We start from the raw sequence: 25,230 nt of genomic DNA on the forward strand, positions 1-25,230 counted from the left end.
TAGTATCTTTTATGTAGGAGGGTAAGTTCCGGGTACTAGGTTGAATGTGTTCGTCTCTGAGAGTAGAAACTGTCTCAGTGGGAGCACAGTAGCCAGCCACAATGGGGATCTTGGGTGGTTGGGTTTACAGATTTTAGGAAGCATGTACAAGGTAAGAGTGGGTGGAGTAGTAGGGGTGAGCAGAGAGATGGACTTTGGGAAGAGGCCTAATGATTTGAGGAGTGACTGGAGATCCTGCTGAATTTCTGGAATGGGGTCATTGTGGTAAGGTTTATAGGTGGATGTATCTGATAGCTGGTGGAGTCCTTCTGCCAGGTAGTCCTTGCAGTTCAAAACAACAGTGGTGCAGCATTTGTCCACAGATAGCATTATAAGGTTGGGATCAGTTTTAAGATGGTGGACTGTGGTTCTTTCGGCAGATGTAATGTTAATTTGCATGTTGAGGTATTTGGGGAATTATGGTGAAACAAGGTTCTTGGCTAAAAAAATTCTGGAAAGTTAACAGGTGTGATTTGGGGGGCAGTGGAGATGGATCACAGTTGGATGGAGGAGTGAGCTGAGTCAGGCAGGGTTCTTTGGTTGAGTCTGATTGGTAGGGTTGGTGGTGAAAAAGTGTTTCCACTATAGGGACAGGGAGAATGTGAGAGGATCTTTAACATGCCCTGCATGACTGAATCTGGGAGTGGGGCGCAAGGTGAGGCCTTTGGAAATGAGTGATATTTCTGCAGAGCTAATGCTTCTGGAGGAAAGATTCATGACCATGTTTCAAGTCTGTTTAAATTCTGGATTCTGTGTGGTGGTGAGAGGGAGTTTTGAAGGGTGGGGTAAATGTAGTAGGTCTGTGAGACAGGGTTTTTCATCTATGAGGAGATGTGGGGGAGGTGTGGAGGTTGCTGTAGAGGTAGCGGATAGTGTTACTCCAAGGCAGGAGTAGGCCAAGAGCAGGGTGGAGAGTTTTTTGAGGTGGCATTGTGCATGTTGCTCTAGTTCCTGGTGGGCAAGAGTTTCAAAGTGTGTTATGGGTTTCAGGAATTTGGGACTGCATAGCAGGAGAATTTTATGGCTGAAGAGAAGGTACTGCAAGGAGGTTTGGCTTTGGTTGATATGGTTTGGCAGGACTATGTAGGTGAGGCCTAAGGACTGGGGGAGTGTGGAAGGAGGAGCGGCAGCTGGAGATGGGTAATTTTATGGTAAGGCCATTTGGGGGGGATTCCATGAGCAAAGCAACAACACAGAAACAGTATGTGGGACAGGGTTCTGTTTAGGGATAAGAAAACATTTCTGTATTGCTGCAGATGGAAGGAGCAAGGATCCATGGTGGTGGAAAAATGTGAATAATTACATAACTAATGAAGAATTACGTCAGAAAAAATATGCAACAATACACCCAAATACTTGGGAAAAATCACAAGAAGGATGAAATGGATGCAAAAGGGGGAAACAAGAATAAATCTGAAGGAGTCGGCAATAGCAGAAGGCAAAAATTAACTAAAACTGGCATGAAGTCACAGTGAGATCATATATATCATTTTATTACTTCTCTTCAAATCACATTAATCATGGAATGGAAACACACAGCAACAGAACGTACCAGCGTGACTTCAAACACTTTGTTACAGATGTCCTTGTCGTTCTAGGTCTTCCCCAGTCGCGAGTCATAGGCTGGAATGTTCCGTACTCCCTAAGACGCCGATCAATTGCTTCAAACGTCTTTCTGTCGGGACACCTTCGTTCTGGAAATCTGTCTCGATACAAACGTACCGCGCCACGGCTATTGCCCTAATCCATACATCAAATGGGCATCTGCCAACTCCGCATTTGTAAACATTGCACTGACTGCAAAACCACGTTCGTGATGAACACTAATCTTCTGATGCTACGTACTGATGTGCTTGATGCTAGTACTGTAGAGCAACGAGTCGCATGTCAACACAAGCACCAAAGTCAACATTACCTTCCTTCAACTGGGCCAACTTTTCTTTATTTGTGTGTGAGGAATGTTTCCTGAAAGTTTGGCCGTACCTTTTTGTAACACCCTGTATATATGAACAGAGAGAGAACGGAGAAAGAGTAGGGGGTGGGGAGGGTCTCATAGAATGAGATACAAGATCATGTGTCACTAGAAAGGTGCGGGAAATAACACGCAAATATACGGGAGATTGATGCAGGGTGAGTGGTCAATTTGAAGGTATAGGATTAATGATATCGGCAGGAGTAATGAGAGACATAAGATGCTGCACCAACAAACAACATGGTCGTGTAGCCATATGTTGTGCACAGCCGAGACTGTTGATACAGTGTGGCATGCAGTGCAGTTTATAAGATGACGAGAAAAACACAGGAAAGACAAGAAAGATGGACACTGAATATAGTAATTCATTAGAAAATAGTAACAAAGGAAAACAGCACTGGGTTATGATCGAAGAAAAGTAATCAGGCAAAAACCAAACAATGAAAAATCCAGGATGCAATGTAACAGTATTATGAAAAGGGAAGTTGCTACTCGCCATGCAGCAGAGATAATGATTTGCAGAAAGGCACAACAAAAAGACAGTCACAAATAAGCTTTTGGCCAGCAAGGACTTCATCAAAAATAGACGATAGACACACCCACACTCACACAAATGCAACTCACACACACATGACTCTAGTCAGTGGTTAGTAGGTCTGATATGGACAGAGGTGCTGGTGTAGCCATCTTTGAGGTGGAGGTCAACATCCAGGAAGGTGGCTTGTTGAGTAGGACCAGGTGAAGCAAATGGGGGAGAAGCTGTTGAGGTTCTGTAGGAATGTGGACAGGGTGTCCTCACCCTTGATCTGAATTGCAAAGATGTCATCAATGAATCTGAACCAGGTGAGGGGTTTAGAATTTTGGGTGTTTAGGAAGGATTCCTATAGGTGGCCCATGATTAGGTTGGCATAGGTTGGTGACATGCAGGTGCCCATAGCTGTATCCTAGATTTATTTGTAGTAATGCTTTCAAAGGAGAAGTAGTTGTGGGTGATTATATAGTTGGTCATGACGACTAGGAAGGAGGTTGTTGGTTTGGAATCTGTCAGGCATTGGGAAAGGCAGTGTTCAGTAATGGTAAGACGATGGGCATTGAGGATGTTAGTGTACAGGGAGGTGGCATCAATAGTGATGAGCAGGACGTGGTGTGGTAAAGGGACAGGAACTCTAGAGAGTTGGCAGAGGAAATGGTTGGTATCTTTTACATAGGAGGGTCGGTTCTGGCTAATAGGTTGAAGGTGTTGGTCTACAAGAGCAGAGATTCTCTCAGTGGGGGCACAGTAACCGGCCACAATAGGGTGTCCTGGATGGTTGGGTTTATGGATTTTAGGAAGCATGTACAAGGTAGGAATGTGGGGAGTGTGAGCAGAGAGACGGATCTGGAGAGAGGTTCTGGGATGGGCCTAAGGATTTGAGGAGTGACTGGAGATCCAGCTGGATTTCTGGAATGTGGTCATTGCGACAAGGTTTGCAAGTGGATGTATCTGACAGCTGGTGGAGTCCTACTGCCAGGTAATCCTTGCGGTTAAAATCAACAGTGGTAGTGCAATTGTCCGCAGATAGGATTATAAGGTCAGAATCAGTTTTTAGATGGTGGACTGTGGTTCTTTCTGCGGATTTAAGGTTACATTGCAAATTGAGGGATTTGAGGAACGATGGTGAGACAAGGTTCTTGGTTAAGGAATTTTGAAAAGTTAATAGGGGTGATTTGAGGGCAGTGGGAGTGGATCACAGCTGGGTGGAGGAGTGAACTGAGTCAGGCAGGATTCCACATTGATCTTTGGTTGAGTGTGACTGGTAAAGTTGTTGGCAAAAAAAATGTTTCCACTCTAAGGATCAGGAGAAGGTGGGAAGATCTTTAACAAGTCCTGCATGACAGAATTTGGAAGTGGGGAAAAGGTGAGATGAGGAGTGCTGTCCACCACCTCTACAACAACATCCAAACCTCTCCCACATCCCCTCATAGCTAAAAAAAGCTGTATCACAAACCTACTACACTTATCCCACCCTCCAAAACTCCCTCGCACCAACACCCAGAATCCAGAACCTAAACAGACCTTAAACCCGAACATGAATCTTTCCACCAGAAGCATTATCCTCACATTAATATCAGTCCTTTCCAAAGGTCTCACCTTTTGTCCCACTCCCAAATTCAGTCATGCAGGGCTTGTTAAAGATCTTCTCACTTTCTCCCGGTCCATATAGTGGAAACACTTTTTCACCAACAACCCTACCAATCAGACTCAACCAAGAACCGATGTTGAGCCCTGCCTGACTCAGTTCACTCCTCCATCCAACTGTGATCCACCTCCACAGCTCCCCAACTCACCCCTATAAACTTTCCATAATTTCTTAACCTGCAAAAAGGTGGGAATTTAAGGAGATGGGACCTGGATAAACTGAAAGAACCAGAGGTTGTACAGAGTTTCAGGGAGAACATAAGGGAACAATTGACAGGATTGGGGGAAAGAAATACCATAGAAGAAGAATGGGTAGCTTTGAGAGATGAAGTAGTGAAGGCAGCAGAGGACCTAGTAGGTAAAAAGACGAGGGCTAGTAGAAATCCTTGGGTAACAGAAGAAATACTGAATTTAATTGATGAAAGGAGAAAATATAAAAATGCAGTAAATGAAGCAGGCAAAAAGGAATACAAACGTCTCAAAAACGAGGTCGACAGGAAGTGCAAAATGGCTAAGCAGGGATGGCTAGAGGACAAATGTAAGGATGTAGATGCTTATCTCACTAGGGGGTAAGATAGATACTGCCTACAGGAAAATTAAAGAGACCTTTGGAGAAAGGAGAACCACTTGCATGAATATCAAGAGCTTCGATGGAAACCCAGTTCTAAGCAAAGAAGGGAAAGCAGAAAGGTGGAAGGAGTATATAGAGGGCCTATACAAGGGCGATGTACTTGAGGACAATATTATGGAAATGGAAGAGGATGTAGATGAATATGAAATGGGAGATATGATATTGCGTGAAGAGTTTGACAGAGCACTGAAAGACCTGAGTCGAAACAAGGCCCCTGGAGTAGACAACATTCCATTAGAACTACTGACAACCTTGGGAGAGTCAGTCCTGACAAAACTCTACCATTTGGTGAGCAAGATGTATGAGACAGGCGAAATACCCTCAGACTTCAAGAAGAATATAATAATTCCAATCCCAAAGAAAGCAGGTGTTGACAGATGTGAAAATTACCGAACTATCAGTTTAATAAGTCACAGCTGCAAAATACTAACGCGAATTCTTTACAGACGAATGGAAAAACTGGTAGAAGCCGACCTCAGGGAAGATCAGTTTGGATTCCGTAGAGATATTTGAACACGTGAGGCAATACTGACCCTACGACTTATCTTAGAAGCTAGATTAAGGAAAGGCAAACCTACGTTTCTAGCATTTGTAGACTTAGAGAAAGCTTTTGACAATGTTGACTGGAATACTCTCTTTCAAATTCTGAAGATGGCAGGGGTAAAATACAGGGAGCGAAAGGCTATTTACAATTTGTACAGAAACCAGATGGCAATTATAAGAGTCGAGTGGCACGAAAAGGAAGCAGTGGTTGGGAAGGGAGTGAGACAAGGTTGTAGCCTATCCCCGATGTTATTCAATCTGTATATTGAGCAAACAGTAAAGGAAACAAAAGAAAAATTCGGAGTATGTATTAAAATCCATGGAGAAGAAATAAACACTTTGAGGTTCGCCGATGACATTGTAATTCTGTCAGAGACAGCAAAGGACTTGGAAGAGCAGTTGAACGGAATGGACAGTATCATGAAAGGAGAGTATAAGATGAACATCAACAAAAGCAAAACGAGGATAATGGAATGTAGTTGTATTAAGTCGGGTGGTGCTGAGGGAATTAGATTAGGAAATGAGACACTTAAAGTAGTAAAGGAGTTTTGCTATTTGGGGAGCAAAATAACTGATGATGGTCGAAGTAGAGAGGATATCAAATATAGACTGGCAATGGCAAGGAAAGCGTTTCTGAAAAAGAGAATTTTGTTAACATCGAGTATTGATTTAAGTGCCAGGAAGTCGTTTCTGAAAGTATTTGTATGGAGCGTAGCCCTGTATGGAAGTGAAACATGGACGATAACTAGTTTGGACAGGAAGAGAATAGAAGCTTTCAAAATGTAGTGCTACAGAAGAATGCTGAAGATTAGATGGGTAGATCATATAACTAATGAGGAGGTATTGAATAGGACTGGGGAGAAGAGAAGTTTGTGGCACAACTTAACTAGAAGAAGGGATCGGTTGGTAGGACATGTTCTGAGGCATCAAGGGATCACCAATTTAGTATTGGAGGGCGGCGTGGAGGGTAAAAATCGCAGAGGGAGACCAAGAGATGAATACACTAAACAGATTCAGAAGGATGCAGGTTGCAGTAGGTACTGGGAGATGAAGAAGCTTGCACAGGATAGAGTAGCATGGAGAGTTGCATTCAAACCAGTCTCAGGACTGAAGACCACAACAACAACAATTTCTTAACCAAGAACCTTGTCTCACTATCATTCACCAAATCCCTCAACACGCAAACTAACATTACATCTGCAGAAAGTATCACAGTCCACCATCTTAAAACTGATTCTGACCTCATAATAATATCTGGAAGAAGGACTCTGCCAGCTGTCAGATACATCCACCTACAAGTCTTACCACAATTACTACATTACAGAAATCCACCTGGATCTCCAGCCACTCCTCAAATCGTTAGGCCCATCTCAGAACATGTCTTCGGAGCCCATCTCTCTGCTCACCCCTATGACTACCCCGCACTCCTACCTCCTACACACTTCCTAAAGCCCATAAACCCAACCACTCCGGACACCCCATTGTGGATGGTAACTGTGCCCCCACTGAGAGAATCTCTGCTCTCGCAGACCAACACCTTCAACCTATTACCTACCCTCCTCTATAAAAAATACCGACCATTTCCTCCAACGACTATCCACAGTTCCTATCCCTTTATCACACAGTGCCCTGCTCGTCACTATTGACACCACCTCCCTGTAACTAACATCCCTAATGGCCATGGCCTTACCACTACTGAATACTACCTTTCCCACAACCTGACAGATTCCAAACCAACAGTCTCCGTCCTAGTCGCCATGACCAACTATATCCTCACCCACAATTACTTTTCCTTTGATGGCATTACCTACAAATAAATCTGAGGTACGGTTATGGGCACCTGCTAGTCACGGGTCACCTGGAGGAATCCTTCCTAAACACCCAAAATCCTAATCCCCCCACCTGGTTCAGATTTGTGATGACATCTTTGCGACCTGGACTGAGGGTGAGGGCAGCCTATCCACATCCCTCCTGAACCTCAACAGCTTCTCCCCCATTTGCTTCACCTGGTCCTAGGCAACCCACCAAGCCACGTTCTTAGATGTGACCTCCAGCTCAGTGATGGCTACGTCAATACCTTTGTCCATATCAAACCTACTAGCCACCAGCAAGACCTCCACTTCGACAGATGCCACCTGTTCCATACCACGAAGTCACTGCCATACAGCCTAGCCACCCATGGTCGTCGCACCTCCTGTGACAAGTGGTCCCGTTCAAAATATACCGAGAGTTTCACTGAAGCCTTCACAGACCACAATTATTCCCCCAACCTTGTACAAACACAAATCTCCTGTGCCTTATATTTCCAGTTTCCCAGCACCTCCCAAAGTCCCACTGTTCGGCCACAGAGGAGCATTCCTCTTGTAATTCAGTACCCCTCAGGACTGGAGCAACTGAATTACATTCTCTGCCAGGGTTCCGACTACCTCTTGTCATTACCCTTCCCATCCCTCCCACAGTGGTATTCCGCCATCCACAGAATCTATGCAATATACTCATCCTTCTCTACACAACCCATGTTCCCAACCCCTTATGTCATGGCTCGTATCCCTATAATAGAGCTAGATGCAAGACCTTTCCCATACTTCCTCCACCCACCACCTACTCCAGTCCAGTCACTAACATCACCTATCCCAGCAAAGGCAGGGCTACCTGTGAAACCAGTCATGTGATCTACAAGCTAAGCTACAATCACTGTGCAGCATTCTATGTGGGCATAACAACCAACATGCTGTCTGTCTGCTTGAATGGCCACCAACGAACTGTCACCAGGAAAAAACTGGACCACCCTGAAGCTGAGCACGCTGCCCAACATGACATTCTTGATTTTAATGACTGATTCACAGCCTGTTCCATATGGATCCCACCCACCAACACCAGCTTTTCTGAATCGCGCAGGTGGGAACTTTTCCTGCAATACAGTCTATGTTCCCATAAACCTCCTGACCTCAATCTTCATTAGTCATTGTCTTCACCCATCCATCCCCTTCCCTATTCCCATTCCAGAATTACACAGCCCTCATTCCACCATCGCACTCAATCTTTTGACTGTCTCCTTTTCCACTACCCCCCTCCCCAACCCCTTTGCCCTGCCCTCCGTCTAACTTCCCGACTTCACACAGCATACTTACCCTCTCTCCATCTCATCCCTGCGTGCTCCCTATCAGCACTTTGCTGCCCACTAACAATCCTACTCTCCCTCCTCATCCCTGCCCAAGCCTCATCCTTACTCCCAACCAGTCGCCACTCCCATCATGCACTGGTGCTGCAACTCGCAGTGTGGCTTCAGTTGGCAGAGACTGTACATGGGTGTATGAGTTGTGCGCGCGCGCACGTGTGTGTGTGTGTGTGTGTGTGTGTGTGTGTGTCATCAATTTTGACGAAGGTCTTGCTGGCTGAAAGCTTATTTGTGACAGTCTTTTTGTTGTGCCTATCTGCGACTCAACATCTCTGCTATATGATGAGCAGCAACTTCTTTTCATAATATTGTTAAATTCCATCCTGGATTTTCCATTATTTACCTATAAAAACAAGTGGACATGAAAAAATGCACTACACTGTTGTTCTGTCATGTTGCACTGACGGTGCTGAACTTAACTCACTGATCATTTTCAACTGCAAAACAATGCCAAAAACTTCTGAAATAATGCCAGGTGATGTTCACGTATGTGACAAGGGTTGGATGGGTGAGGCTGGTATGAGGTTATGGATTAAGAGAGTGTAGGAGAAAAGGAAAGATGCTTTGTTGAAGAAAAGTTCTCTTCTTGTGCTAGATCAGTCTAGTAGTCATTAGAAAAATCCTCTGAAAGAAAAATTACGACAGGAAAATATAGAGCTTGCGGGAGGACTTGCCTCACAATTGCAACCTCTTGATGCCTCAATAAATAAACCACTTTAAGTGTATATGAGAGAGGGATGGAACAAATGGATGATGGATGAAACTCAACATAAATTCATGCCAAAGGGAGCTTTAAAACCATCTACAACCAACCACCCATAAAACACCCCACATGTATATAAATTTTCTGATGGATAAGGTGAGTAGTAAGTCATCGTTGTATGACTATAAGAGAATACTAGATGACTTTGACAAAATTTCTATATGGCATGACAAATGGCAGCATGTTCCAAATGTAGGAAAATGCAAATTATTGCAGATTATGTGGAAAAACAACCCTGTTCGAATAAAGTATTGGTGATGTGCTACTTGACACTCAAAATATGCTTAGGCAAACAGTTGTGAAGCAACATGAATTGGAACAATTATGTAAGGTCAGTAGTAGGGAAGGCAAATGGAGAAAATAGGAAAATTTTAGAAAAAGTTTGCTCATCTATAAAGGAGAATGTGTACAGAACACTAGTGCAACCCTTTCTTGCATACTGCTTGAGTGTTTGAGTTTTCCACCAGATCAGATTGGAGAAATACACTGAAGTGATTAAGAGGGATGATGCTAGATTTGTTACCAGCAGGTTCCATTAACATATGAGTATTACAAAAATGCTCCGTGAACTCAAATGGTGGATGCAACACTATTGAGAAAAACTATAAATAGCTATTTGAGGCCGACTGCTGAATGATTCTACTGCCAGAAATTACATTTTGTGTAAAGACTACCAAGACAAGATAATAGAAATTAGGGTTCATGTATAGACATATAGGCCATCATGGTTCCCTAATTCCACTTACAACACAAACACTAAAGTTGTGATACAAGGTACTGTCCAGTGTGCACCATGTGACAGGGAGAGTATGCAAGTAGATGTACAGTGTGTAAACTTTTAGATGGCAGACCTCTCCATAGTCCTGAATCGGTAGCAGTCGGTAAACATCGGGAGGCTTCGGTAGGCACGCAGATTTGACTGCTGCCAACATTACGTAGCTGACTGTGTTGTACAAGGTAGCCATTGTCGTCTGCTTCGTTACTGTTTTGCGCTGTACTGTTCTGCATGTTTTTATTGTGCAGATGTGCTAAACATTATCAAAATGAGTGAAGAGGCAGTTGCTGGCCCATCTCGGGAGTCGCCAACAACCCCTACCGGTAGGCCTACGGTTAGAAGGAAACCAGTATTACGTACATAGTGATGCTCACAAAATTATATTGCGTGTGATTGAATGCTGCGAAAGGGAAAGGGAGCAGAAAAAATTGCTTCACCCCATTTACAAATCTTCAGTGAGAGCTGCTACATACACAGGACAAAGCATGCGTAGCATTGGAAGATTCAAACAGTTTTCCAAGAATCATCCTGGCGCATAGTAGACAAACATACATACATTCATTGTTATATATATAGATTTTAATGTACATGACGATTTCAGTTTCGTTTACGAACAACATTTAAAGCGAGTTTTACTTCCAAGCCTTTCGTCTGCTTTTGTGTAAGCGTGACGTGCAATTTGTAGTGCCAGCACTGCAACTGGTAGGCGTGCCTTGTCTCCCCCCCCCCAACGGCTCCTCACCCCTTCGCCATCCAGCCAATGCTTTCTTCCTCCTCTCCCCGCACTCCCCTCACAACTCTGCCGTCTTACAGTTAACACACTGTAGATGTAACAAAACATCAGAAAAGCACTGCTTGACCACTGTACAAAGATGCACCAATGGGCAACACATCACACGAAGAAAAGTCTGCAACTGTCCCAACAGTTTTAGTGCACACTGTTCATTATGTTATCAACCAGAAAACCCATATCAACAATTTTTCTTCTGCTGTCTTTTCTAAGGCAGGCAGTTGCAGATTTTGGCACTTCAATCTAAAATAATTTCTATTTTCTTTTTCCCCCTAATTTAGCCTGCATATCCACTTTCGCAGCTGTCATTACATGTATAAAATTCCAAAGATGAGCATCTTACTTCTGTGAAAGCCATTGGAGTTCATAGCACTGTCATTTTGTTATTCTGTCATTTCAGAGTTGTCATTTTGCTCAAATATTCACCAATACCATTACCACTGAGCGATGTAAACAAAGTTTTATGTTGCAACAAGATACAGGCTTCATTCTAGTTTTACTATTAGGCCTAATAATTTTGGAACAGCTTTGTCCTTACTTTGCTGTAAATGAGTATCGTTAGTGTTTTCTTAACAAGTTTCTCGTGGTTTTTGTGTGTTGTTAACTTTCTTTCTCACTCTCTCTCTTTTAGAAATCAATATTTTTGAAAAAATATTTACCATGGAGACAAGTAGTTTCGACATCACCATCTTTTCCTCTATGTAATTTCTATTTATTAATTTCATCTTGCAATAAATTACTTACATTTTCTGCAGTTCTGTTTCTAACATAACTTGTTTGTTGAGACAGTCAGTCAGTGTTAACATATCTATGCTGCACGTATCTTCCCTTACGCACAGGTAAAATGTATCATCTTCTATTCACATATGTTATCTTATTACAAATTCAAATAATCTTCTTACAGAAAAAAATATCGCTCTTCATCTTTCTCTATGATCTAAAAACATTTTTCATCATTGTTTTGCTAAAATTTAGACAAATGTTATACAGTACAATCATGACCAGAAACAAATGACCAAGTGAGCACGACTCCGAACTGCCCGTTTCCTGCATCCTCAAGCATGAACCACATTTGCTGCCACTTATCCACAGAAGAATGCTGAAGATTAGATGGGTAGATCACATAACTAATGAGGAGGTATTGAACAGAATTGGGGAGACGAGGAGTTTGTGGCACAACTTAACTAAAAGAAGGGATTGGCTGGTAGGACATGTTCTGAGACATCAAGGGATTACCAATTTAGTACTGGAGGGCAGTGTGGAGGGTAAAAATCGTAGAGGGAGACCAAGAGATGAATACACTAAGCAGATTCAGAAGGATGTAGGTTGCTGTGGGTACTGGGAGATGAAGAACCTTGCACAGGATAGAGTAGCATGGAGAGCTGCATCAAACCAGTCTCAGGACTGAAGACCACAACAACAACATCCACAAATATTTTGTCAATTGTTCATCAGTTTTCAAACTCAATATCATTTATTGAAAGAAACTGAAAACAATAAAAAGATACAAAAACTTATTTTTACAAATGATTAAACAATAATACACTTGGTGAAAAAATTGAATAAAGAGTGACCTAAATTTTCCAATAATGGAGGAAAACACAATAAAAGAACACACACCAAATTAATTTCAATCTAACGTGTGATAGCTCATTCTTTGAAGATTATTTTAGGAACTTTAGATATCATTTTACCTTTACATGATATTCAATGTAATGTTGAACCATTTAAAAACCCTTAGAAATTTACATATAGGCCTACATTTGTTCCCCCACACTAGCAATTTTCTTATAGGTATTACACATTGTTTTCAATGTTAAAGATTCAAAACTTTACTTTGAAACACCATAAAATTGGCAGAGGTGGGGGCGAGGGAGAGGGGGAGCAGGAGAGGAGGGAGGGGGGAAAAGAGAGAGGGAGGATGGAGAAAGTATTTTCATGAAAGTTTGAGAAGATGGGTGAAAAAATGTTTATTTTGGTTGAAACGACATGGAATGACCTCTTTCACTTTGTTGACTTCATTTATGTCACTTTCTCACTCATGAAATTACATTATTCACGATTCTTGACAGTGCTGGGTCAGAGCACCTTTGGTACAGCAACACAGGCTATCTGCCCAGATTTAAGATTACATGGTCATCTTTAGTTGAGTTGATTAATTAACACTGTATTGATAATTTATATATAATGGAGTTACATCCTTGTATGAATCGTCACTGGCAATTTCTGCAGTGGAGTACTGAAATATTTTTTTTATTGATTAATGATACTAGGAACTATGACAACTACCAATACATCATTCACAGTGTCAAGTGGTGCCATTGGCAAGGAGGGCGATGGAAGCAAAAACTCTAGTGGTACTACGCTACTTGCAAAATATGCTGAATGTGAATTAACAATTACCAACACCATCTTTCGGCAAAACAATCACTTCAAAAGATCACGGCAGCACCCTAGATTGTAGCAACATAATCTCATATCTGACTACGTAATTGTCCTTAAGATGTATACGATACTTTCACCACTAAAAATGACAGGACACAATGACTATTGGGCAGATCACTGACTTATTACACCCATCGTGTATTTGTCACTATCTGACCAAAACGATAAACACACATTTGATACTGGTAAGTTTATAGTTAGAATATGCCTCACATTACAAGAAAGAGCTTCATCAGACACTGGGTATGGGATGTCATCGTGATGCAACACAACACTGGGAGAATTTGACGGTCACTATTTTGGGTGTCCCCAAAGAAACATTAGAATATAAGACCAGGGAGTATCAGGAGGGTTTGATGAAAATGATGATGGCATTGAAGCACTGATCTCAGAGAAGATCAAAGCCTTGTAAAGATGCTGAAAGGACATGAACTTCATCACTAAGAAAGAAGTCTTTCGTCTTGCCAAAGAAAATTTAAAAAGAAATCGTGTATGCTGAAGAATGTGGATATATGAGCTAAAGAGGTACAATATCTAACAGGCAAAGATATGCAATAATCTGTTCAAGCCACAAACACGATTTATGGTCCAGCTACCACTGGTAGAAAACCACTGTGGTCCAATGACAAGTGTACACTTCAAAAATATCAATGCTCCCTCATGAATATGTGGAAGCATCATTTTGAAGACCAGGAATCAGTTATTGATGAACAAATGTACGATATAATACAAAAAGTACCCACCAAAGAAGAAGATAACTTCCTATCACCATTAAATGAAGTTAAGTATGCTGTCAATCAAGCAAAGCAACACAAGGCCATGAGTTCTGATGCTATACCAATGGAAGCTCTCAAATAATGTGCTGAGGAACTCATAAGACACATAGGCCTACATGAACAAACTGTCAAAATCTGGAACACAGAACTGCCTCCTGATTTCAGAAATAGTCTGGTGGTTCCCACATTGAAGAAAGAAGACTGCACAGACTGCAATAACTACTGTGGAATATCTTTGCTGTCTGGCTTGGAAAGAGCTAATTACTCAAATTCTCGCAAATTGTAATATATCCTTAGTCGAAAAATTACTACTATAGAACCAGTGAGTCTTCGGGCTTTCTAGAGGAGCCACATATGTGGTATTCACAGATCGTCTGCTTCAGGAAAAATACGGGAACAAAACAGGAGGCCATACATTGCCATTATTGACCTCACTAAGGCATCTGACTCTGTAAACCAAGAAGTTTTATGAAAAATCTTAGATCTATATAGTTTTTCACAGAAATGCTTTGCCATGTCGAAATTGCTCTACACAGATACGACAGCAGCTGTCATTGGTAACGATTCTGGTGGTAGGCCAATCCGTATCAAGAAATATTGGTGTTAAGTAACGGTGCATGATTGCCACCAAATTATTTTCCTTCTATGTTATGACAACCAGGCAGTTAGCTAAAGATGATCCCCCCCAAGGAATGCAGTTAACTAACAGAATGGATGGGAAGCTGTTTAATTTGAGCCGTTTAAATGTAAGGAATATAACATTTTCTGCAGTATTATTTGAGATACAATATGCTGATGACAATGCAACTGTAGCTAAGTTCGAAGAACTAGTGTTGATTCGGAATGAGTTCTCTGCAGCATAGAAAATGAATGGCCTCAAACTGTATACTAGCAAAAACACAAATCTTTAACCAACCCCTACCTTGGGAAGGGGGAAAAAATATCGCCACCAATAGAATGGTTTTTAAAGACGTTAACCCCTTCCCTTACCTTGGCAGCATCCTCTCATCAGGTGCAAATATAGATCTGGAAATTCAACTGAACGTATTGCAACATTAATATGCACGTACACAGTAATGGAAATTCATCATTAGTATTCCATTTAAAAAGTACCGCTCCAAGTGATTGTACTACGACGTGACGGAGAATTACGTACGCTATTTATGGCTATTTAAGTTCTATATATTATGTAAACTTCAAAACATATACTTGTTATTTCCTCCTTACCACGCTGAATTGTTTCATCCACCCTTTAAACAGTAAACAAATACGATAAACACATTGTGCACCATATCGATGGATGACATCGACTGCTACTGTGCGATTCTTGAATATTTGGATTTTGTCGATAGTTGTCAAACCTCAGCATCATCAAAATGGAAGAAGCAGGGGCTGTAGGTTGCTCACACTACAAAAGAAAATCAAAATTCGTTGTAAGTTTTTTATGTTGTGACTGTATATTTAATGGTGAATGATTATCTAGAACGAAGTGCATGTAATTTCCATTTTACTGAAAAAAATTGTGGCTTCAATATGATGAAGGCATAAAAAAACTTTCTTTGATTATTCGTAAATTGGGTTCTCTTTTCTTCTTTCCGTGCTGCTCTTGCGATCTACTGTGGGAAATTTCGTGTGTGTGTGTTTAATGTGAAAACATATTCACTGTTCAGTTTAAATTGTGTCGTCTGACGTGTGTGATTGCGCGCGCTATGTGGATCAGTTTCGTATACCAGTCTTGGTTTCTTACGTGTCTCAATATGCGGGTGTTTTGTCAAATAGGTGGTAATTTTATTTAGTTTTGTTTTATTTTTCAAGGCGTATAATCTTTACTTAATTTCAGAGATGTGATTGAGCTAATTATGTTTGCCAGATTCGCACAGGAAACAGCTGTGTTCTGCTGCTAGGAAGCAGTTGCCTGAGAACAAACTGATTTGAGAAAGACATAGCTAATATTTGCCGCAAAAGATACGCGCAATATACTGTTAAATCCTTCGTTATTGTGAGCATATCAGTTCCTTGGCATATTTTTATGATGTCATATAATCCACTTCACTTGGATGTACAGTATACAGACAAGTAAAAAAGGGCTCACTGATTTCGAATGAGACTTTGTATTTTGTTTGTGTAATTGCTGTTGTGGGCAATGTATCACATGTGTTATGGCAGTGGCAGCTAGTTAAATAAAGGAAAAATAAATCATCCCCATATCTAAGTGCAGTACTGAATTTGTCATATATTTGTTTTCTAACTTAATGCCTGAACATTTGTTTCCAATTTTTATTCTACACACATTACTCAAGGGATCAAAGAAAAACTTCCATATTGCTCCGTTTTTATTTGAAGTAGCCAAATTGTAGTTCTTTCTCTCTTGGTTATGAGGTAATGCAGTATGAAATAGGTATTTTTTTATATTTTTCAATTGCATTATTTTGTTGACAGTAATCTAAACAGTTGTGTGCTTTAATTCTATTGAACTAAGTTCCATGGTTTTTGTGTGTAATGTGACAGGATGTGCAAATATGAAGGAAATTATGTTTGTCAGTGGATGATTTCATAGGCAGTAAAGTGAAAGTATAACATTACCAGCTCTGTAACACAGGTTTGGCAGAAATGTGGAAAACTTTGTACCTAGATACATTGCCCTAACAGACCAAATCTAGTTGCTATATCTATGTAAGAAATCCTTCAGCAGTTGTGATATGAAATGAAAGTGTGTAGAGCACAATCACATAGAACAGCTAGTGGTTAGTTATATGAGCATTGTACGTTGGCTAACGTTCACAACGGGCTGCTCATGCACAGTTGTTGGCTACAATCCAATTGCCTAGTTTGTATTTGTTAATTGAAAGACAAGATAGTACATACAGGCTGTTCCGTTTCAAGTCGGATGAAAAGTGAGGAAATTGACCTCATTTTTTAAATCATAAATAAATGTTACATATGTCAATTACTGTAAAAAAACTGTCAAAGTTATCTCCTAAATCTTTACTAGTCTGAGTTATAATTCAGTAAAGTTTGCATTAACTAAAGAACCTTATATCAGATTTTGGTGAACTACAATTCATTTTGAAACTGAATATCTGTTGGTGATGCAGGTATATAACATAACATAACAATAATTTATACATTTGTAAGTACCTTTTATTCATGATGTATTAATCATAACCACAGTTTTCGTAAAGATGAAACTTACATAGGGCTCATCTCCTTTTATTATACATTGACTTCAGTTTTAAGTGTTATGGAGCCTATTGTTGGAAGTATGGAAAAAGTAATTAAATTATAAATATTAAATCTGCGTTGTACTTGGTTTGAATGGGCTGCAGTTAAACAGCAGGGTGTCCAAGAACAGTCACATCATAATTCATGGCTATTGTTGCAGCTTTTGTTTAATCTTTATTTTATTTCATTTTTTCTACAGATCTTAATTAAATATGCTGTAAAAAGTTTAGGAATACAGTTTTTAAATGTAATGCTTAACTATGGTATAATTTTTATTCAATTTAAAATTGTAGTTCAGAAAAAAATAAGAAAAGTGGTGAAAATTAACATTAATTTTAAGTTCTAACAATACCACTTAAATATCACCTCAAACTAACAATATTACCTTCATTTTGAATTTTATTTAAGAATTTTTTGCTTTGAATGCTTTCCGAGTATCGAGGAAGCATGAAAACCCTGCCTTTTAAATGTGTTTTTCATGCTTTCTGATGCTTCATGCTGTTAATTCTCATGAAATGGCAGCATAGGAAGCGAGTGGGTCCTATCCCGCGCCCCACCCCTCAGTTCGCAGGAAAAGTTATATGAGACTTACCAAACAAAAGTGTTGGCAGGTCGATAGACACACAAACATACACACAAAATTCAAGCTCTCGCAACAAATGGTTGCTTCATCAGGAAAGAGGGAAAGACGAAAGGATTTGGGTTATAAGGGAGAGTGTAAGGAGTCATTCCAATCCCGGGAGCGGAAAGACTTACCTTAGGGGGGGAAAAAGGACAGGTATACACTCTCTCTCTGTGTCTCTCTCTCGCGCGCAAGCGCGCGCGCGCGCGCGCGCGCGCGCGCGCGCGCACACACACACACACACACACACACACACACACACACACACACACACACACACATCCAGCCACACAGACACAAGCAGACATTTGTAAAGGCAAAGAGTTTGGCCAGAGATGTCAGTCGAGGCAGAAGTAAAGAGGCAAAGATGTTGTTGAGTGACAAGTGATGTACGAGGGGTGGCAACATGAAATTAGTGGAGGTTGAGGCCTGGTGGGTAACGAGAAGAGAGGATATACTGAAGGGCAAGTTCCCATCTCTGGAGTTCTCACAGGTTGGTGTTAGTGGGAAGTATCCAGATAACCCGGACGGTGTAACACTGTGCCAAGATGTGCTGGCCGTGCACCAAGGCATGTTTAGCCACAGGGTGATCCTCATTACCAACAAACACTGTCTGCCTGTGTCCATTCATGCCAATGGACAGTTTGTTGCTGGTCATTTACCAACTGACCTGCCTACACTGTGAAGCTTTCTATGTGGGAATGACCAGCAACAAACTGTCCATTCGCATGAATGGACACAGGCAGACAGTGTTTGTTGGTAATGAGGATCACCCTGTGGCTAAACATGCCTTGGTGCATGGCCAGCACATCTTGGCACAGTGTTACACCGTCTGGGTTATCTGGATACTTCCCACTAACACCAAGCTGTCAGAACTCCGGAGATGGGAACTTGCCCTTCAGTATATCCTCTCTTCTCGTTATCTGCCAGGCCTCAACCTCCGCTAATTTCAAGTTGCCGCCGCTCATACCTCACCTGTCTTTCAACATCATCTTTGCCTCTTTACTTCCGCCTTGACTGACATCTCTGCCCAAACTCTTTGCCTTTACAAATGTTTGCTTGTGTCTGTGTATGTGCAGATGGATGTGTGTGTGTGTGTGTGTGTGTGTGTGTGTGTGTGTGTGTGTGTGTGTGAGTGAGTGAGTGTATACCTGTCCTTTTTTCCCCCTAAGGTAAGTCTTTCCGCTCCCGGGATTGGAATGACTCCTTACCCTCTCCCTTAAAACCCACATCCTTTTGTCTTTCCCTCTTTCCTGATGAAGCGTCCGTTGGTTGCGAAAGCTTGAATTTTGTGTGTTTGTTTGTGTGTCTATCGACCTGCCAGCGTTTTTGTTTGGTAAGCCACATCATCTTTGTTTTTAGATATATTTTTCCCACATGGAATGTTTCCCTCTATTATATATAAGATGATGTGACTTACCATACGAAAGTGCTGGCAGGTTGATAGAAACACAGACAGACACATACATACACACAAAATTCAAGCTTTCGCAACAAACTGTTGCCTCATCAGGAAAGAGGGAAGGAGAGGGAAAGATGAAAGGAAGTGGGTTTTAAGGGAGAGGGTAAGGAGTCATTCCAATCCCGGGAGCGGAAAGACTTACCTTAGGGGGAAAAAAGGACGGGTATACACTCGTGCACACACACACATATACAGACACAAGCAGATGGATATGTGTGTGTGCGAGTGTATACCCGTCCTTTTTTCCCCCTAAGGTAAGTCTTTCCGCTCCCGGGATTGGAATGACTCCTTACCCTCTCCCTAAAAACCCACTTCCTTTCGTCTTTCCCTCTCCTTCCCTCTTTCCTGATGAGGCAACAGTTTGTTGCGAAAGCTTGAATTTTGTGTGTATGTATGTGTCTGTCTGTGTTTCTATCGACCTGCCAGCGCTTTCGTATGGTAAGTCACATCATCTTTGTTTTTAAATATATTTTTCCCACGTGGAATGTTTCCCTCTATTTTTATATATATGTAACGTGTTTTTCCTCCAAGGAAATTTTGTAAAAGTCAGTATTACGCAAATTTTTAAAAGTCAGAACTGGAACTTTTCTGTGCTTACTCACAAGTCTGCATCTTCCATAACATTAAAAATACTCTATATCCCCAAGTCTAGGTTCCCCCCACCCTCTACATACTATAGTATTAGTGCCCTTAACTGTAACAAAAGTTTATTTGTTCTGAAATATATTCATTGCTCAAACTATTATCTCATTTACCACACAATTACAATACTGAAAGTATTATGAAAAGGATAGTTGCTAATCACCATATAGTGGAGATGCTGAATTGCAGATAGGTACAACAAAAAGACTGACAGAATGTTAGCTTTCAGCCAACAAGGCCTTCGTCAGAAGTGCGCGCACACACATATATACACACACACACACACACACACACACACACACACGCACGCACAAATGCAACTTACAAACACATGACCACAGTTTCTGCATGCTGAGGCCAGATTGTGAGCAGCAGCACATGATGAGAGATGCATCCATATGGCGGTGGTAAGGTGGAGGCGGGGAGGGGGAGGGATAGCAGATATGGGTGGGGAATGGTAAAGAGCTGATTGTGGGAGCGTACAGGGACAAGGTGTAGAGAGGGTAGGGAAGCTAGACACACTCAGGAGGCTAGACAGAGTGCAGGGAAGGTGGATAGTGGAAAAGGAGAGAAATAAAAAGACTGTGGGTGTGTTGGTGGAGTGGAGGTCTTAATAGTGCTGGAATGGGAAAAGGAAGGGGCTAGATGTATAAGGACAATGACCAACAAAGGTTGAGGCCAGGACGGGTACGGGAATGTTAGATGTATTGCCGGGAGGGTTCCCACCTGTGCAGTTCAGAAAAGCAGGTGTTGGTAGGAAGGATCCAGGTGGCACTGGCTCTGAAGCAGTCATTTAAATGAAGAACATCACATTGGGTTGCGTGCTAAGCAATGGAGTGATCCAACTGTTTCTGGGCCAGTTTGTCAGCGACCATACATGCAGACGGACAGGTTGTAGCTTGCTATGGCCACATAGAATGCAGCACAATGGCTGCAGCTTAGATTATAGGTCACATGACTGGATTCACAGGTAGCCCTGCCTTTGTTGGGATAGGTGATGCCTGTGACCAGACTGGAGTAAGTGGTGGTGGTAGGATTTATGGGACAGGTCTTGCATCTAGGCCTATTACAGGTTTATGAGTCATAATGCAAGGGGTTGGGAGCAGACATATGGAGATGGACAAGGATATTGTGTGGGTTTGGTTGGTAGCAGAATACCACTGTGGGTGGGTTGGGAAGGATAGTGGGTAGGATATTTCTCATTTCAGAGCATGATGAGAGGTAGTTGAAATCATGGCGGGGAATGTGATTGAGTTACTTCAGTCCTGGGTGGTAATGAGTAACGAGGGGAATACTCCTCTGTCGCAGGACAATAGGACTTTGGGAGGTGGTGGATGACTGGAGAGATAAGGCATGAGAGAACTGTTTTTGTACAAGACTGGTAGGGTTATTACTGTCTGTTATGGCCTAGGTATGTTTTGGTAGGGACCGCTCGTCACTGCAGGTGAGATGACCATAGGTGGCAAGACTATATGAAAGGGATTTTGTGGTGTGGAATGGGTGGCAGTTGTCAAAGAGGTGGTATTGCTGGTGGTTGATAGGTTTTATATGGATGGAGGTACTGACATAGCCATCCTAGAGGAGGAGATCAACACTGAGGCAGGTGGCTTGTTCGATTGAGTAGGATAAGCTGAAGTGAATCGGTGAGAAGGTGTTCTGGAGGAACATAGATAGGGAGTCCACACCGTTGATCCAGATCACAAAGATGTCATTGAATCCAAACCAGATGAGGGGTTTGGAATTCTGAGTGTTTGGGAAGGATTCCTGTAGATGGCCCATGAATAGTTTGGCTTAGGATGATGCCATGTGGGTGCCCATAGCTGTACCCTGGATTTGTTTGTAGGTATTGCTTTCAAAGGAGAAGTAGTTGTGGGTGAGGATATAGTTGGTCATGTCAACTACAAAGATGATTGTAGATTTGGAATCTGTGAGGTGCTGGGGAAGGTAGTGTTAAGTAGTGGTAAGGCGATGGGTATTGGGGATGTTAATGTTGCGTGTGGACGGGCCTTAAGAGTCATATCTAGACGTATCGGGTCACATATCACTCCAGCTGCACACGCCCCACACCATTACAGAGCCTCCACCATCTTGGACAGTCCCCTGCTGACATTCTGGGTCCATGGATTCATGAGGTTGTCTCCATACCCGTACATGCCCATCCGCTCAATACAATTTGAAATTAGACTCATTTGGCCAGGCAGCATGTTTCCAGTCATCAACAGTCCAATGTTGGTGGTGATGGGCCCAGGCAGGGCGTAAAACTTTGTCGTGCAGTCATAAAGGATACATAAGTGGGCCTTTGGCTCCTAAAGCCCATATCGATGATGTTTCATTGAATGTTTCACACGGTGACACTTGTTGATGGCCTAGCATTGGAGTCTGCAGCAATTTGTGGAAGGTTGCCCTTCTCTCACGTTGAACATTTTTCAATCGCCATTGGTCCCTTTCTTGCAGAATCTTTTTCTGGCTGCAGCAGTGTCAGAGATTTGATGTTTTACTGGATTCTTGATATTCATAGTACATTCATGAAATGGTCAAATGGGAAAATTCCCATTTCATCGCTACCTTGAGGTGATGTGTCCCATCACTTGTGTGCCGACTGTAACCCCACATTCAAACTTAAATCTTGATAACCTGCCATTGTAGCAGCAGTAACCGACCTAACAACTGTGCCAGACTCTTGTTGTCTTTTATAGGCATTGCCATCTGCAGTCCCTTATTCTGTTTACATATCTCTGTATTTGAATACAGATGCCTATACCAGTTTCTTTGGCACTTCAGCATATTTTTGTGTTGATATTCACTGGCTTTACCAACTCACAAGCAAATTATCACATGCGAACCTAACCTAAGCCTCAGGCTAAAGTGCAGATCAGTCTATCACCACAACCACATTTTTTACTTTTGCTTTCGTTGGCTCTACCAACACACAACCAAGTTCTCACATTCCAACCTGACCTAGGCTGTGGGCTACACTACTGCACCTGTCTCAACACAATCAGGCTTTTTGCTTTCTCATTCATTGGTTTCGGCTGCTCATACCCCAACTTAACCCAGCTCTCAGACTTTACTTTAGTTATTCCAGTCACCAAAGAAATAGAAGAATCAATAAGCAACCTTAAAATTCACAATAATTACATCAGCAAAAATTATTCTGGTGCTATGCATATTGAAAATAATTGTAAACAGCTTGTATCTTTTGCCAAAAAAAAAAAAAAAAATAGCTTTGGAGGTCCTCATTGGCTACCATATATTATCACCTGATTGCGTATGACCAATGTCAAAGTATTGCCAACATCTGCACACCACTCAAGAGCAGCCAACACTGTAAGTACACTTTAACCAAAAGCTCTTTGTAAACATGATGCCATAACAGTAGTTGGTTCAAGTAATAGTTCGGACTGTAATCTTAATTTTACAGTTAAGGTCAACTTCAGGTACAGTGATGAGACTGCTTAATGTTGGCTGTCAACATGAGAAAGCAGTGAAAAAGTGTTATGATTAGTCATACAAAAAATAATGCATAGCATAAGATTAAACTTTTTTTCCTGAGTTGTTAGTTAGATGTAACTTTAAGGTCAAAATAAATAAGAAAACAAAATTTAATTATTACTCCTGATGGACACACTTAAATGTACACTACACAGTCCTAGGTTTGGGCCTATTGGTTCTTCCTCAAAGCAAGGAGAGATTAGTAAGTTTGAGGCAGGTTGTAAAGGAAGGGGGTGTCACTCAGACCCCAGGATGAGAGGGACCAGTTTGGTTTTCGGATGGGGTGATATAAAGTTCTTTGTTTCCCATTCTTCTGCTCAATGAAGGAACTAATAATTCTGAAAGGTAGGACAATGTAACATACTTTTATGTGTGTTTATTGGTAGTTCTGACCCTCTGAAGATATGGCCGGCATTTCTGTCTCATAATTTTTTCAAGTGAGTTTTCCTTTGGGAGAAAAATTTTATATTGATTGAGCAATAATTTTTACACTAATCTCTCAATATTAATTGTAGCAATATTAAAACTTCTGCAAACTAACTTCTGAGTTGTCGTGAAGGCTTCTCATAGTGGATCAGTAATGCTGTAGGAGACTGGTGAGCATTTACAGTGCATCTTGAACACCTACAAGACGAAATAAAGGTTTGATTTATATGTGCTTTCCTCCTCCCCCCCCCCCCCCCCCAAAAAAAAAAAAAAAAAAATCTGAAAATTAACTGAAGTTATTTACAACCCTTAGCAGTCAACCTATTAACAACTGTGGTTACCATAGTGCCATGTGGAAAAATAGTTTAAGTTTAATGAAAAAATGGTCTGTTTTCTTCATTGGGATTAAAAATAATATTTGTAAATTATTTACTGTTTTTGTTTATATTAATCAAGGCTTAATAATTCCAGTGATTTGCTACTTTCAGACACCATGCTGCAACAAAATTTATACATGCCGCTTTTGCCACGATGAAAATGAAAGCCATGCTGTGAACAGAAAAGATGTCACTGAGCTAGTATGCACAAATTGTGAAACTCGGCAGAAGGTACAAGCTGAATGTGAGAATTGTCATCTGCGATTTGGAAAGGTAAACATTAAGGAAAATATTTAGTGTCATTAGCAATTCAGGGCACAGTGCTGGTGTGTATGTAGTATCTAAATCAGTGCTATTTCTTAATTTTTTAAAATTATTTCTGTTGTACATGCAATTTGTGCCCTCCAAGAATTATTTTAGCAGAGAATAAAGTTTTGTTGTAGACTGAAATTGGTAACTGCTTCATTATTTATGGGTTTCCAGTGCATGTTATCACCGAATATTGCCTAATAGAAGAATGTAATAATGCTATTCATTTTTTTATCTTCCTGTCATGCAGCATTGTAAAAAATTTTGGGCTTTTTATATAGAATGTGCAATGTTCAAATCAAAGGTAAATTTAAAAGCATTTTCAGAAAGTAGCAACTACATACACATAACCATGGAACTGATAAAAGTTGGTCTAAACTTAACACTAAAGACATGGAACTTCAGTTAAGACATTCACAAGTGAACTACCATAGAAGCCCGATGTTCCGCTGTCCAATATACCATGGATGGAGATATAATGCAACATAAAGGAAGTCCCCAACATAAAATGTCATTTATGAATGAGTTTTGCACTCGATAATTTTATAAACTTGAAAAAAAAAAAAAAAAAAATCATTTCAGTCTGC

At 41.2% G+C, this 25,230-nt stretch overlaps 2 protein-coding genes across 3 annotated transcripts in view; one reads left to right on the plus strand and one right to left on the minus strand.

The window, feature by feature from the left end:
- LOC124615750 (adenylyltransferase and sulfurtransferase MOCS3) overlaps positions 1 to 15,391 on the minus strand; it is a 217,796-nt gene extending 202,405 nt beyond the window's left edge. Inside the window, exon 1 of the mRNA XM_047143837.1 lies at positions 15,319 to 15,391. The gene's annotated coding sequence lies outside the window, so the exon portion shown is untranslated. The remainder of the gene's footprint in view (positions 1 to 15,318) is intronic.
- Positions 15,392 to 15,458: 67 nt separating this feature from the next.
- The window catches only part of LOC124615288 (RING finger and CHY zinc finger domain-containing protein 1), a 94,180-nt gene continuing 84,408 nt past the window's right edge, over positions 15,459 to 25,230 (plus strand). The window contains exons 1-2 of one of the 2 annotated variants that reach the window (XM_047143065.1): positions 15,459 to 15,524; positions 24,446 to 24,607. In XM_047143065.1, coding sequence (XP_046999021.1) covers positions 15,468 to 15,524; positions 24,446 to 24,607 — 219 coding nt within the window. In that variant the 5' untranslated portion in view covers positions 15,459 to 15,467. The remainder of the gene's footprint in view (positions 15,525 to 24,445; positions 24,608 to 25,230) is intronic. The other variant, XM_047143064.1, reaches the window with a different exon arrangement.

Source organism: Schistocerca americana, chromosome 5 (assembly GCF_021461395.2).
Source record: "Schistocerca americana isolate TAMUIC-IGC-003095 chromosome 5, iqSchAmer2.1, whole genome shotgun sequence".
In the NCBI taxonomy this organism is placed as follows: Eukaryota; Metazoa; Arthropoda; class Insecta; order Orthoptera; family Acrididae; genus Schistocerca; species Schistocerca americana.